This window comes from Ciconia boyciana, chromosome 19 (assembly GCF_034638445.1).
Source record: "Ciconia boyciana chromosome 19, ASM3463844v1, whole genome shotgun sequence".
Lineage (NCBI taxonomy): Eukaryota > Metazoa > Chordata > Aves > Ciconiiformes > Ciconiidae > Ciconia > Ciconia boyciana.
In genome coordinates this window covers 4,503,558-4,518,440 of record NC_132952.1, presented here as the reverse complement: position 1 = coordinate 4,518,440, position 14,883 = coordinate 4,503,558, and the positions used below count along the sequence as shown (strand labels likewise).

The window sequence follows — 14,883 nt, the reverse complement described above, 5'->3', positions numbered from 1 at the left end:
AGTCCCTGCTACGTCACTGAGGTTCTTTTTAAAATTAATTTTTATTAAAAAAGAAACAAACCAACCTTGTAGTTGTTGCTTTGAAATCTTTGCACTTTGACCATCTTATGACCCAGCTCTCACAAGTCCCTGTTCCAGCAGATCAGTTCTTAGATGGATTGTCTGTGAAAGTACTGCAGGAGGAAGTGGTGGTAGATTATTTAGTAGGCCATACTCTTCCCTATATTGTCCTACATCTTTAAAATACCTAAAATACATCTGTTTTGCAGGTACCATCATCAAAAGCTTTTATCTCCTGATCCCACTAATAGTCTGCAGAATGCTATACCTTTAACAAAGCCAGGACGGAAGAGGAAGCAGGAACCAAATAGGCATGACCCCGTTAAAAAGAAAAATCAGAGTCCAGCTATAAAAAGTTAAGTCTGTTTGCAAATCAAATGCTTAACAATACTTGCTATTTCAAGGGAATTGCACTGATGAGTAACTTGTTTAATGCTAGTTCTTGGTTCTGATTTCACTGAATAAGTTTATTCCCTTAGCTCCCACAGCATAAAGCAGTAGGCTTCGTAACAAGACAACTGTAAGGGTAAAATATATAGGACATGAAAGGACATGAGGACATGAAAAATACTCAAGATAGTAGAAATTTGAACTGAAAAAGGTCTGAGCTATCCCTTTTACCTACAGAACTTTGCTAAACTGTAGTTACAGCTGAGAATTTTGGATCATATTATAAGTTGCTGAAGAAAGAAAGGACAGGATTAAGTCCTGAAATTCGAAGTGTATCTGGGTATAGGATCATTTTAAATTGTAATTTAAAACTTCATACAACAGATGTAGCTTGGCTTTGTAATTTTAGGTAGCATGTATTTTGGTTTTGCTTTTAGATCTTAGTTTTCATTCTTTAGCTTAACATGTGGCCTCAAGTTGTGCCAGGGGAGGTTTAGATTGGATATTAGGAAAAATTTCTTCACCAAAAGGGTTGTCAAACATTGGACCAGGCTGCCCAGGGAAGTGGTTGAGTCACCATCCCTGGAGGTATTTAAAAGACATTTGGATGAGGTGCTTAGGGACATGGTGTAGCGGTGGACTTGGCAGTGCTAGGTTAACAGTTGGACTCAATGATCTTAAAGGTCTTTTCCAACCTAAACGATTCTATGATTCTATGATTGTATGTACAATTATATGTATTCATATAGAATTTGAATGGCCTTGCATAATGACCATCTTAATCCTTTATATTAGCAAATCTTGACTTCTGCCTGACTTCTTCCCTTGAACCTTTCCAAATTCTACTGTTTAACTGGTAGTGTTTTAAAGTAAACATATTCAAAGAAAAGACCAACAGCATCAGGCAGGCTTTTTTCATATTGTGTTGACAGGTGTTCTACTACATTCCTACCACCCTGTGACATTACCGGAAGCTGCAAGTCTGTAGCATTCTCAATTTTGCTTCCGTTACTTTAAGGTGGCTTCTATCTGCATGCTTCTCTAGATTCCCTATGAAACATAGTATGGAAGAGAATCCCCTGAAGTTAGGTCAAACAGTCTATGTTTTGTTTTGTTTTGTTTTTTTCCAGTCATATTTTCTTCCCTTTTACATAATCCTCTCTCCCCCCTGTCCTGTAAAAGCTGTCTCCTCTTCTGTAACTCTATAGAATGTCAGATAAAGTTTTAACAGCATTACAGTATTCTTTCATACTTAGCTATTCTGGCATTTTCTCTGTATTTTCTTTTACTTTGATCCTCACAGTGATTGACTCACCCCAAGGCTAAATGAGCATATTAGAGTTTATTTTCCAGTCCTTTTGAATGAAGGGACTCCCATAACCTTTTTTCAGAAAAATCCTGTATTGAGCTACTAATGATAAATTATATACTCTGAATCTTTTTTTGTTTCATTCCATTGTCTCATCTTAACCAAAGATACAGAGAGGTAGCCTAGAAATTAAATGTCCCCATCAAGTTAGCTAAATGGCCTAAACCAAGTCCTGTTTCTCACTTATTTTTCTTTTTAAGGTGTCCCACAGGTTAAACTGCTTTGTGGAAGTGATATGCTGGAATCTTTTGGGATCCCCAATCTGTGGAAGTTGGAGGACATCACTGAAATTGTGGAAAATCATGGCCTTGTATGCATCAGTAGGGCTGGAAACAGCGTTCAGAAATTCATCTATGAATCTGATATTTTGTGGAGACATAAGAATAACATTCACCTTGTGGAAGAATGGATCACAAATGACATTTCCTCCACCAAGATCAGGAGAGCACTGCGGAGAGGCCAGAGCATTCGTTACCTAGTGCCTGATGTAGTTCAGGCATACATAGAAAAAAATAATCTGTATAGTCCAGAGAGTGAAGACAGGAATGCTGGGGTTGTCTTGGCTCCCTTACAGAAACATGCAAGTGATTCCAAGAGCTAACAGGCACTATGCAATTAACTTACTTTCTGCTGTGAAAAAAGCTACAGTTCAGTACAAGAAAATGTGTTTTTTGGGGGTTGCTTTTTTGTTTGGTTTTTTTTTTTAAGTAAATAGTGGGATAATTCTGTGGCTTTAGTACATATGTAGTTGCTGTTCAGGTTTGGTGCATTCAATAATTGGACCTACACAATCTCTTTTAAATCTAATAATAAGATTTTCACGTTTAAACGTTTTGTCACAGTGCAGTGAACTAAGTATAAGAATTCACACTTGTATATGAGAATTACAAATTAACAAACAAAACAAATGAAAATGTTCTGATTAGTTTTAACTCAGACTGCTCTGACTGCTATTTATAAAATGCTAACAGAAATATTTTTAATAACTTATGGTGTCTTAACAGACAAAGCCATTTAATTTCAAAATGTACCACTTACTGATAGTAAATCTATATAACTCATTTTTTTAAAAATTGCCAACATGTGGTGCACCTCAAAGAAATTACTTAGCTCTATGCTGGAAGGGAAAAATTTACTCCTGGCTGAAGTGGTGCTAGATATACCAAGCTTTGAGCTGCCTGCCTTTCAAATATGCAGCCTGTTTGTCTGCCGTCATGCAATTTGCTCCCAGAAATGCCTTGTGCTTTACTTTTCTGTTCATGTTTCCAGAGCTGTACGTTAAGCTCAGCACTGTTTCTCATAGAAGGACAGACCTACTTCAGAAACTGGTTTATAGCCATTGATTTAATGGATAGAAATTAGTAATAGTGTCATTGCACTGATTCTCAGACAGTTGTCCTTTTATTTCAAATAATAAATGAGCTTTTACTTTTGAGCCAAATGTATATAGCCAGAATTGTTTTCTGTAACTGGAGTTGAGGAGAAATGGTATGATATTAAGACTGTACCTAAGTGAAATGTTTTTCTTTGCTAGAAATCTGGTTTTGATTCTAACAGTATATTGTCTGTATTATGTGAATATAAACTAGAGAGGCACTCTGAATGTCATGGTGATAGAATTCTACCTCCCTTTATTTGCCATCATCCCATTTTTGTTGGATTATGTGCTTTATTAAAAATTTCAAGGTTTCCAAGACACTACCTAATGGGTCAACAGCTTTTTCATACTATCTCCACAAGATGACTCTGTTCACATTTTTCAGATCAACAAATCCAGCAGAATTTGAGACTCTTGGGGCAGGAAGTCTAGATGCTGTTGGGCAAGTGTAGAACCAGGAACATGTTCCAGGACCACAACTGTCACAACCCATCATCCTCCTTCCCTGGGCAGGGGATCCTCAAAGAGCTGAGGCAGAGGTCTAGGCTTCCCTAGGAGCTTAGGGGGAGTCTGGAAGCCAGGAGCCAAACACAAAACGTCATGGGTGGCCCTAGGGCCTGCAAGGCTCATATAAAACCCAGCAGGGGAGTCGACACTATTGGGAAAACCTGTAACCTGCACTGGAGCTAGCATCGGGCATGCAAACTTGGAGCCCCACATGAAATTCCGGTATTACCATACACTAGAACATCTGTGTTCTACTAGTTCCAGCCTGTAAAGGTGGCTGTCTACAGAGAATCTGCAAGGAGATGAGTGTAATAAAATCAAGTCCCAACTTAAAAGTGCATCTGTAACTGCACTGTGACAGAAAGTAGCATCAAGGATTCTTAGGTTTTTTTCTTGGTGATTCCTGCATCAAATGTGCTCAGTCTGACATTTTTTCCCCTAGAGCTCAGGCAAGCTTACACTGTCCTTTGACAATGAGGCTGGGTTCATTTATCAGCAATACTAAAAAAGGTACCAAAGGATAAATTATGCCCCCTGTGACACCTTAGCAATCAAACTGCCATAACTGATTGAAGATAACTATATTATTGATGGTGCATAGGAAAGGGCAAGATCTACTCTTCTCTTTCGCTTGCTGTCTATCTTTATGACTGACAAGAATAGAGGGCAAGAAAGATTTATTTTCAGCACTCAAGTCAACCAGTGTGCTTCTGAATAAACCGAGCAGATCTTTCTAATGGGAAAGCACTCTATTTATGTGGTCACTTTTCAGAGTAAAACTGCACTTTAGGTTTATTCTTCTAAATAATGATGCTGGTGTGTGTTGGTGCACTTTGTGTAATTCTAGAGAAACTGCAAATTCAATAGGATGTTTTATAAAGCTTTGGTTTTCAAACAGTTATAGTTCACTGGGTTTTAATGTAGTTATGTGTGATGGGTCTTTCAATAAAATAAATTGCATGTAATATAGTAATTTTAGTCATCCTGTTATTAACCAAATCTGATGTCTGATAGCTGCGTGATTTTTAAGTAGGTAGAATGACATCAGTACAGTTTTGTCTATACAAAACAGAACATTGTTCAAAAATTACACTGACTGCTGAATATGGATCTTTTGTTTTACTAGTGGGATCCAGAAATCTGCCTGTTACAACACTAGAAGTAAGTAAGTGCACACTGACAACCTACTGCTCCAATCAGTTGTAAATACCAGCATCGCAGTCAGTGATGTGGCCTATTCAAAACTGTTAGACAGGTGTAAGTTTCAAGAGTGGACTAGATCTAAAAGAGAGTCTATATACTTGAAAATGTAAGGTTTGTGAATAGTGCAGTTCACTGAACTTCTTTATAAAAGAGTTATAATGCATTCACAGATGTTCTACGAACAAAAATGAGGTGCTTTTTTTACATCACTGCATTTGGTCCTGTCCTGTTAAAAGAAGATAGGGCCCTTAAACCACACATGTAATTCAGACTCAAAATGTTTTATAAATACTGCAACAGCAGCAGGGACCCTTTATCTACTTCTGTAATGAGACCACATCTTTAATGGAATGTGTTAGATGCTCAATGCTGCACAGCAATTAAGATGGAAATGGAAAAAAAAATATTTCCACAAAAAGAAAATGGGAAATTTGTAAGGGAGAAAGAAATGAACCATGATAGGATGTGGCCAGGGCACTCAGCAGTTCTTACAAAAAGTTCCATAGGCAGTTCTTTGGCTGAGCGTTGAAATAGTAACCCTAGTACCCTTTATAAGTCTTAGTTTGAGATTAAGTACTGATTTACAGAAAGAAGCACCACATCCCAGACAATCTGCATAATCTAATTTTCAATTAAAATGTTATATCCAGGCTTTTACACAGGACTCATCCGAGTACTGACTTCTCTTTACTTGGAAGAGTCAGTAGTATTGCAACAGTGCTTTACTATTATAACCTCGTAATAACAAATTATGGGTGAAATGTTACTATTTGAGTCCAGGGGAAGCATTAATTTGTGTTTCTCTGTGCCATTCCTAGTTTAGGATAGGTTAGAGAACAATATCCATCTGCAAACAGGAAACAAGCTTTGACGTCCTAATTTCCTACTCGCATGATTCTGTGAGTCATATAGGTCAAACTGTCAGCTCCAAAATGTAGCTAAAGTTCAGCGAAACTTAATTTTCTCTGCAAAATATGATCTTTTTATTCAGCCTAACCCAAGTCAGTAAATAGATAAATGTAGTAGCTATAGCTGAGTTTCCTCATTCAAGATTCAGAATACCAAATTCCCTTTTTACTATGGTAGCAACACAGTTAAGATTTCCCTTGCCCATCAATTTTGGGTTTTTCTTTTAATGTAGCCTTCATTGAGGTGCTCATTACTGTCCTATCTGACCACTTAAAATGTGGGATTAAGCTACTGCTCAAAACATACGTGTGACTTCGGGAATGATTGCTTTCCCCATTTTACCGATGAGGAAACTGAGGTACAAAGTTATCTAGCTCTCCTGTACTTAGCAATTCTAGAGTGCCTAGTTGGGATTATTGAATTCGTATTTCTCGCTTGGTAAATTGTAACAGTAGGGCATACAGTTTGCAAAAAGTAACCACAGATGGAGGAACTGCAAGAGATTGGAGAATTATGTATCTTCTAAAGGAAATAAAATCTCATTTCCAAGTTCCTTATATATCCTTTCTTTTCAAAGTCAAGCATTCTTTATTCACTTTTCAAAACGCATTGCTGGGTCATCACTTAAGATATTTCTTTCACTTCTTTGCTGAAGATAAAGTCCAACATTGAAGCTTACCTGCTGCATCCTGTGCCCTACTCCCTATATGCTCCGCCACAATGTACAGCATCTAATAAAGCATCAGTGGGAATAACTTCTGTATCATCTCTCCTTTACTGTGTATGTCAAGAATAAAAAGCAAAGGCGGCAGCTACATCTATATGCATGGGAGTACTTTGTGAATTTGTTATTGTTATTGGCTATTTTCAGGAGTTGAAAGTGGATTGCAAGAACAGGTATTTGTCCTCTTTCCCATCTGGGAAAACTGATAAATACAGAGCTGCAGAACTGGGAACAGAGCTCAGGCCTCTGGATCTGCTGTCTCATGCCTAACTGCTACACAAACTTTCTGGCTGGTAAGGCATCTGAGAAAATACAGAATTTTGTATTTGTATGTTCATTTAACTAGGATATAACTAACAGCATTAAAGAAACCAGAAGAGAAATAGGTAAACTGCGGCACAGTAGAGCTGTGTTGAGAATCACATCAGAGAATAACGTATGCAAACAAGATTTGTCTTTCACTTTTCTGTTATAACCACCAGACAAAAATGCTGCCTACTATTCACTCCAGACATAAACCAACAAGATATAATACTTATCTCTATTACTGTGTCATAGGTACAGCTTTAAAATTTGCTGATACAATACCATCCACAGTTTAACAGTCAATCCCCGTCTGTTCAAATATAGCGTGTATTTACAGTGGGTAAATCCCCTTTTCAACAAATATGTAGATTTCAGATCATAAAGCCACAGATCTAATATACATGCAGGGAATTTTAGTAATGACAAAATGTGACCATGATTCCCTTTAGAGTATACAAGATGGACACAATCGGTTTAAACCGCTTTTTGGTTTGCATTGTGACTCTTGGGCTATTAACATTTGCTCCACACAAAGATTTCAGAAATGGTGAACTTTTCCCTCCAATGCAGCTGAAGCTGCTCTACAAATACCCTCTCACCTATTGGCTCAGCAATAGTACCCTTCCCCTCCATCAGAAAGGCTCTGGGATGTAATACCACCCACAGTCTTCCTTATATAAGGCCTGGATGGAAAACTACTTCTTCATTTTTGCTGTTTGGTCAGAGGTTGACTGTATCTTCTTCCACATTCTGGCAATGCCTGTGGATTTCAGTGGAACCTGGAACCTTATCAGCAATGACAACTTTGAAGGTTATATGGTGGCCTTAGGTAGGTGAAAAAAACTGATTCTATCCTTCCTCCCTTCCCCCATGAGGGTCCTCCTGAATTTTAAGAGTCTGAGTTCTTCTAAAACCTAGATATTGCCAAAGCTTTTTTCTCTGAAAAACAATGGAAGGATCTTTGTTTATTGATAAACAGACAGCATTAATTATACTTTAGCCTGTCACCCAAGTGTCCTTGCAGCTTTCATTAATTTCTCAGCCTAGTACTTGTTGAAAGTAGAATTTTTGTATAGCTTTCATCAGAGACAGGGAAGTTTGCCCCGTCCACTCAATTTCTCTTGCTTTTGAGCACAAACTTACAGAACCTAGTCTAGGGTTAATTAAATGTTAAGCAACAAAAAAAGTGCTTGGGTATTTGCCAATACCGGGCAGTCGTTTAGCTTGGTGTCATTTATCTTAAAACAGCTTACAAAATACTTCTCTCATTGCTGTGACTTGTTGATAAGTGTCTCTAACTGTCCCTTTTCTGGAGTGCTTGAAGCTAACCTCTTACCTTGCTCAGATCTTTTAGAGAGAGATTAACAGTGCTTTAATGGGGAACTAAGAAAGTTCTTGGTGCTTTACTAGCTTTCTTGTATAAAGCTCATTACAGACTGTGACAGCAGGCAACCTTGTGTGCTGCCTTCCCTTCTCCCGGCCTCTCCCACCACTTTCTGCCTTTTTGACTTGTGTAAACCGATGACCAGCAGTGTCCCTTGGTTATTGTATACACAACTAGAATGAAATCTGTTTTCTGGCTGTATCTATGCTGGGTGACCTACTTAAATTGTCTAGTTAGTATCTTTAACATGGTGAAAGAACTCTTCTCTGTTTCTAATCCTGGTGTGTTATCAGTTAGAAAAAAAAGAAAGGGTGCTCCCATAATAAGGATTTACTCCTCAGTTTGAATACTAAGTAATATACTTTTAATGTGTTAATGTCTTTCAATGGACTAGATTCTGTCTGTTCCTTGATAATAAACATTGTCCAGCTAAGTAAAGGGCTTTTTAATGAAACATAACTACCAATCTTGTGAAAAATGCAATTTGTTTTCAGCATGTAATTGGGGGAACTTACTTAAAAGTAAAGGCAAAGAATCCTGTTGATTATTTACAACCTATCTTTAATTACTCCTGCTTGGTTGCCAGTATACTGAACAAAACAAGGACTGAAATCAACATTGTAGAGCTAGAATGAGAAACTTTTCTGCCAGGGTAAATAGAGTGAGGAGGCTAATCAGCTGAGTAACTAGAGGGTTAGAGATAAGGATATGGCTATTCCAAGCCTAGCCCTTCCTTCAATTTAATATCTACCTCTACCTTCCTTCAATTTAATATCTACCTCTAAAGAATATTTTTTTAAGTAGCTTATTTTTATACATTCTTATAACCATGTTAAGGCTTAATGGGTACGGCTGTTGCCAGTACTGAATTCAAGCCCCTCTATGCTAAAATAAACTGGTAACCATGTGAAAACATGACTGACAGATTCTGGCACTTCTGTAATGCATACAGTAATGAAGTCCCACTTCAAACACAGACTGCATAATGAGCCATATGGTTCAACACATGGTAGCTGAACACACCCTGTCAAGAAGATCACCCCAGCCTGCATGAAGTGAGAAAGTTCTAGTGGTCCTATAAAATGACACTTTTAATCTAGGTGATTAAAACAACTAAATTAATTAATACACAGCCCCCCATTTTACCCATCCCCCTTCCTGAAAACCCAACTCTGAGCACGCTGTTGGCGTGTAATTGAGTTGCCTGCCAAATAGATGGCCAGTTCCTCTAAAGAAACAAACATTCACTAGAGAAATAGAGAAAACTCTAGAAGCACTGCTTTAAGCTCAGTATTACCAAAAACATCAGGTTTCTATTCAAGGTGACTGATCATTACCAGGAAATCTTTTGACAAGTGTGATATTTTCAAGTTGCACTTAAAAAGCGTTAATAGCAAGTGGCATGTCCTGAAAACAAGCCTGAGTAATTCATTTCAGGACTGCCCTTCATTTTACCCTATTTAAGGTATAGGGTGCAAAGATTTCTTGTTAATTCACATAATGCCTTGCCTCTGACAAAGGATGAGAATAGGCATTAACTATTCTCTCTAGCTAAGCAGGGGGTAAGTCTGAGACCAAGCTTGGGGTGTCTGTGTAGGGGAAACCAACTCTCCCTGACTCCTAGAAGGACTCTTCTGACTCAGTCCTAGAAATCTTGCATAGGAATTGTGCAACAATTGAGTACACTGGTTTCCAAAGAGTAAAATGTACAAGAACATAGGACTTTATCTGTGTAACATACAGCTTTAAACAACAACAAAAAATCAACAAACAACAAAACCTTGCATAGCAGTAAGGTCGAACTATCTAAGAAATGCTTCTAGTAGTAATAAAGGTAAGTCCTGGCTGTCAAAATGTCTGGTGATAAATACAACTCTGACCTTTTTGCCTCCTCTCCAAGGTATTGACTTCGCAACACGCAAGATAGCAAAAATGCTGAAGCCCCAGAAAGTGATCAAACAAGATGGTGATTCATTTTATATCCATACCACTAGCACATTCAGGGATTATTTGCTCCAATTCAAAATTGGAGAAGAATTTGAAGAAGACAATAAAGGCCTGGATAACAGAAAATGCAAGGTAAGACAATATACAAAATCAAGAGGCTGTGACAAAATTAAGATGCCATGATCAATCCAGCTACTTGAGCTGAAATTGTTTCAAGAATACTATTTGTAATGCAACACAGAGGTAGGAGACTGAGTTACAGACAACGAGTTTCACTTTCCCTCAGGAGTAGTATTTAGGTCCCCTTTTTTATCCAGGAAAAAAGGACATTGTCTACGAGTATATTGCAGAACTGAGACAAAGACATACAGAAACATTTTTTAACTCTTCCACAGAGCCTAGTTACCTGGGAAAATGACAAACTTGTCTGTGTCCAGACTGGTGAGAAGAAGAACAGGGGCTGGACCCACTGGCTTGAAGGAGATGACCTCCATCTGGTATTTACTTCAGATTTCTACTAATTCTGTCTTTATAGGACAAAAATAAGACCTATAATGTAGTCATGGTGTGCAAAGTCGTCTTCTAGCTCTGTAGTATTTGTAGTGGATGGTACATAAGGAGCACATTCTGCTTTGATTTTAGTTCAGCTGGAACAACTTCATTGTTTCACTTTCTTCTATAGTGAAACTATAGAAACTAATTCTTAAATTATGAATGTTAAGTCTAAGTTATTAGCATGGCAGCAGAGTGGTGGTCAGTAGTCATGGCAAAGGATCTATGCTCACTTTTAGAAGCAGTTCCTTTGATTACTATATACATCTATGCTCTTGTTTGTTTTTTTTGGTAGGAGCTTCGTTGTGAGAATCAAGTATGTAAACAGGTCTTCAAGAGAGCTTGAATATGTGTACTGGTTCCTACATGGAGAGACAGCTATATACAGGAGACCATGCAACCTCATGTCCAGTGATGGCTGTACGGACAAGAACTGATTCCTTGTACCTGTTAACCTAAATGGTCTGATGTTTCTGGCTCAGGAAATAAGTCTGCTGTTGCCAGTGTTAAAGATCTGATTTTTTGCTAATAAATGCCCAAAACCAAACCAATCTTAAGTACCTGACTTCTGAATGTGTTTTTGGAGGGGGGAAAAAAACCCAAACAACCCGAAACATAAGTGATATGGCTTGGGTCTCTAACTAGCAGTTTAAATCAAAATAAGAAAAACTGCCTATTCTAAAGGGGCATGCCAACATCAAACAAAACAGAGGGAGAAGTGAAAATAACAGCAAAGGAAGCAGACAACAAAGGATACAGATTTATTACTCAAAATGCTTCTCTTTAAGATGCAGACAAGTAGTTAACTCCACCTGTTTGTACCTTAAATGTGTAATGTAAGGTCCAATATTGCACCATAGCTGCTTTGTTCTCAAAATAATTAAGTTCAGCTTACCAGAGGAAACAGCCTGTGATCAAATCCCAGAACAATGAAGACAGGTCTGAGTAATCCATGTAGATTCCAGTCTGCAAAATAATTGAACTCTAAGCACATATCCAGAGTGAAAACAATGCTTCTGTAGTGAAGATTTATTTGCATACATCTGTTCAATTAGGTTTAATGCTTTTCTTTTTGACCTTGTGTAATGGTGCTTAGAGAAGTAGGTTTTATTCTGCCTCATGTAAACACATGTAAGTGGTCAGATCAACTTGGTAGTTACATGTGAAATGAGTTGCTGCATATTGTTGGTAACACTGACATTGGAGGGATCTTACAGCTACTGGAAAGAGAAAAGAGTTTGATTAAATCTAGCTGAAGCTTAGTAACTTAATTACTTTATATGCAAAAAAAAAAAAAAATTGTGACGTAATCCCTGGTATTTTAAAATGTAAGTAACACCACCTTTCTGATACTATTTCTTCTTGTCAGTCCAGAATTCTGAAAGCTATCACCAGAGGCAGACAAAATCTGTTGAAGCTTGGAGGACTTTTTGTTAGATTGAACCCCGCCATATAATTACTAGAGGACTATGCAAACTTAAGCTAGTTTCCAAAATATGAAGAAAAGAACTAGTGTTCCTTATACAGTTAAGGAAATTTGGGGCACCAGCAGTAAAATGCCTGGAGTTTATTCTATGGATCCTGACAGCGTCTTCCTTCTGGAACTGAGTAGTTTTCATTGATTTGTAAACAAAATTACTGTTAGCATGTTATTCTAATATAAATAACAAATTCATGCAGCAAACCTATTCTGTCACATCTATCAGCAGCGTACAGCAACAGCCATGCAGACTTCGCTACTCCACTAGATGTCACCTCTGGAACATACTGCGTCTTGATTTAAATTGGAGAGGTTCCCAACAGCAGTATCTTAAGTGTTAAATATTGCAGATACTCTCCAACCCCACAGCTTTTAAGCTGTGCACTCCAAAAAGATATGCATGAGAAGCAATACAGAAAGGTAATGATGACCTTAAGAACTCTGTTAGTACAAAGAAACTCCAAATAGAAATTGGGAAAAATACAACCTTAGAAACCTGTATGACCAGAAGTGTAATAATTCATTAGCAAGGCTGCTATTAGGAAGTCCTTACTGTTAGAAATATAGAAGAGTTATTACCAGCAATGATATTACTTTTCTTATTGCTACCTTCCTACTTCAAATTGCTGATTTGAAAGCAGGTAATGCTATGCAGAACTTGCTTGAGGATGCTTTGGAGATCTTGAGGATGAGAGAAGCTACTACAGTGACAAAACTGCTTATCCTAATTTCATTTATATGCCAACCAATTCACATGCTTTCACAAAATACAAATTAAGCACCTTGAAAGGGTGAAAAAAGAAAGGGAGCAGTCACATGTTCTGGAAGGGGGCGGGGGCGGGGGGGAAGACATTAAGATTGCCTTTGACAAGAAGATATGTACTTGAACTATAGAACTCAAGGACAAGAACAGAACTCCCCAGAGAAGCACTTGAAAGGTTTCATTCAAAGGTGTTTCAGACCACTTCAGTTATCTTACACTATTGTTTTGATGGTGAAATTTTTTCGTCAACCAGCCCCTGAGTTTTTTAGTGCAACTGCTGACTATGTGTATTATAACTATTTTAAGGTATGCCAGCTGCATGTGAAAGTACTTTATGGATCAGTGAACAGAAATGTGTTGCCTTCTGGATTCTACATTCAAAATAGACAATGGAAAACCAAAAGAACAGCCAGGATTCACAGTCTCTAAAACACTTTCTCTAATGACGATATGAAAACAAAAAAAGTTATACAAGTGATTTATAAAAATGTAAGGAGTCATATAACTGAATGTAGTTTGCTATTATTGTTTCTAAAAGTTGGTCTTAGTGACAGACTTATACAGACTACTTTTAAACATAACTCTTTTCCCTGACACCACCAGAAACACCTTTAAGGTTACTAATTTTTACTCAAAAGCTTTTAAGGCATAAATTTGTGTGTAAGTCCCCTAATCATTTTCTTGTACACTATTCTGTGCAATGACTGTATCGTATGGAATAAACCAACAGTTTAGCATAAGAACAAACCAGCAAGTGAAATCACGTAAAAGCCTGTGCTTTGGATTATAGCCCCAATGCCACTGGAAAAAAAAAAAAACAACAAAATGAAACATAATCCAAAGAAGATAAAGAACACAAAATGAAGCATCATCTAAAAATCAAAGGTAACAATACATGTATGTTCTACAAAAAGTCCAGCAATATATATTATGATCCAATTATTTACAAAATAATTTGTCTTCCGTTCTGGGCACCTTGGTTAAGTCATCAAAAACACTGTTTTTGTTCAAACACCTTTAAATCAATACAGTACGTTAAGGAAGATGTATACTGAAACACAAGGTCAAATATCGTATCTGCCTCATATATGCATTAAAAAAATCTGATCAATTTTATTGCTTTATAATTATTTGCAGTGCTTAAGGAAATATGTCTTAATTCTGTCCCTCGTTCACACAGACCAGTTTGCTTCCATCTTAAGAACATCCTGTTGTCATCCTTTTATGGGATTCTTTCACTCTCTGAGTCAAACTACGCTGTACTGCGCATAGCTGTCTGCTAAGATCTTATTATTAGTGACTGTTCATCCCGGGGCAAAAATCTGCTGATGCAACTCCCATTTTTTTTGGTCTCTTCCAAAAGAGCGACTTCTCAAAGTCCTTTTCTTTTTCACCTACAAGTACTATAACCGATCAAACAAGCAGAGCTGGAAGTGAACATCCAATTCACGTAAGGTCAACACAGACCCTGGCTGTTTTGTTCTCTAGCTCAGTTTCATTTCGAGGGTGAGGGAAAAGAAAGAGGAGGAAAAGATGAATATCTGTCACAAAAATACCATTTTGTGGTATAATGAAAGAACTAGGTGCAGAAAAGTTTGTGTTTTTACACAAGAAAGGAAAAAAATACTTCAGGTTCAAACTACACTTAGAAAGGGCTGAGGCCCAGTCCTCACTGGGGGCTCAGTGCTTTCGTTTTCCCTCGGTATGTTACACAGATTGTAATAATTGACAAAAAGCCTGTAGCCCTCAGTCATTCGTTACTGAGAAGTGGGCGAACTCCTTAAAGGAGCGGAGCACGTACGGACCCATTAAAACGGCAAGACTTCAGCAGCCTAATCCAGCTTGCATCCCGACGTCCATACCTGCGGGTCTGCTCCCGCCTCCGGGCAAGCGGCGACGCGTCTGCCGGCG

At 37.8% G+C, this 14,883-nt stretch overlaps 2 protein-coding genes and 1 long non-coding RNA gene across 5 annotated transcripts in view; 2 read left to right on the top strand and 1 right to left on the bottom strand.

Annotated features, from left to right (window-relative positions):
• Positions 1-5,031, top strand: part of NMNAT1 (nicotinamide nucleotide adenylyltransferase 1) — a 9,577-nt gene extending 4,546 nt beyond the window's left edge. For both annotated transcript variants that reach the window (XM_072884332.1, XM_072884333.1), the window contains 2 exons: positions 270-415; positions 2,020-5,031. In XM_072884332.1, the coding sequence (XP_072740433.1) occupies positions 270-415; positions 2,020-2,420 (547 nt within the window). In that variant the 3' untranslated portion in view covers positions 2,421-5,031. The remainder of the gene's footprint in view (positions 1-269; positions 416-2,019) is intronic.
• Positions 1-14,883, bottom strand: part of LOC140661745 (uncharacterized) — a 17,513-nt gene extending 2,630 nt beyond the window's left edge. The window contains exons 1-3 of one of the 2 annotated variants that reach the window (XR_012045865.1): positions 14,835-14,883; positions 11,625-11,695; positions 66-173 (exon numbers count right to left, since the gene is read on the bottom strand). This is a non-coding gene — a long non-coding RNA (uncharacterized lncRNA). Of the gene's footprint in view, positions 1-65; positions 174-11,624; positions 11,696-14,777 lie in introns of both variants that reach the window. The other variant, XR_012045866.1, reaches the window with a different exon arrangement.
• Positions 7,500-11,271, top strand: RBP7 (retinol binding protein 7). The gene is made up of 4 exons (XM_072884004.1): positions 7,500-7,675; positions 10,131-10,309; positions 10,573-10,674; positions 11,025-11,271. The coding sequence occupies exons 1-4, from the start codon at positions 7,534-7,536 to the stop codon at positions 11,073-11,075; spliced, it is 474 nt and encodes a 157-aa protein (XP_072740105.1). The 5' UTR covers positions 7,500-7,533; the 3' UTR covers positions 11,076-11,271.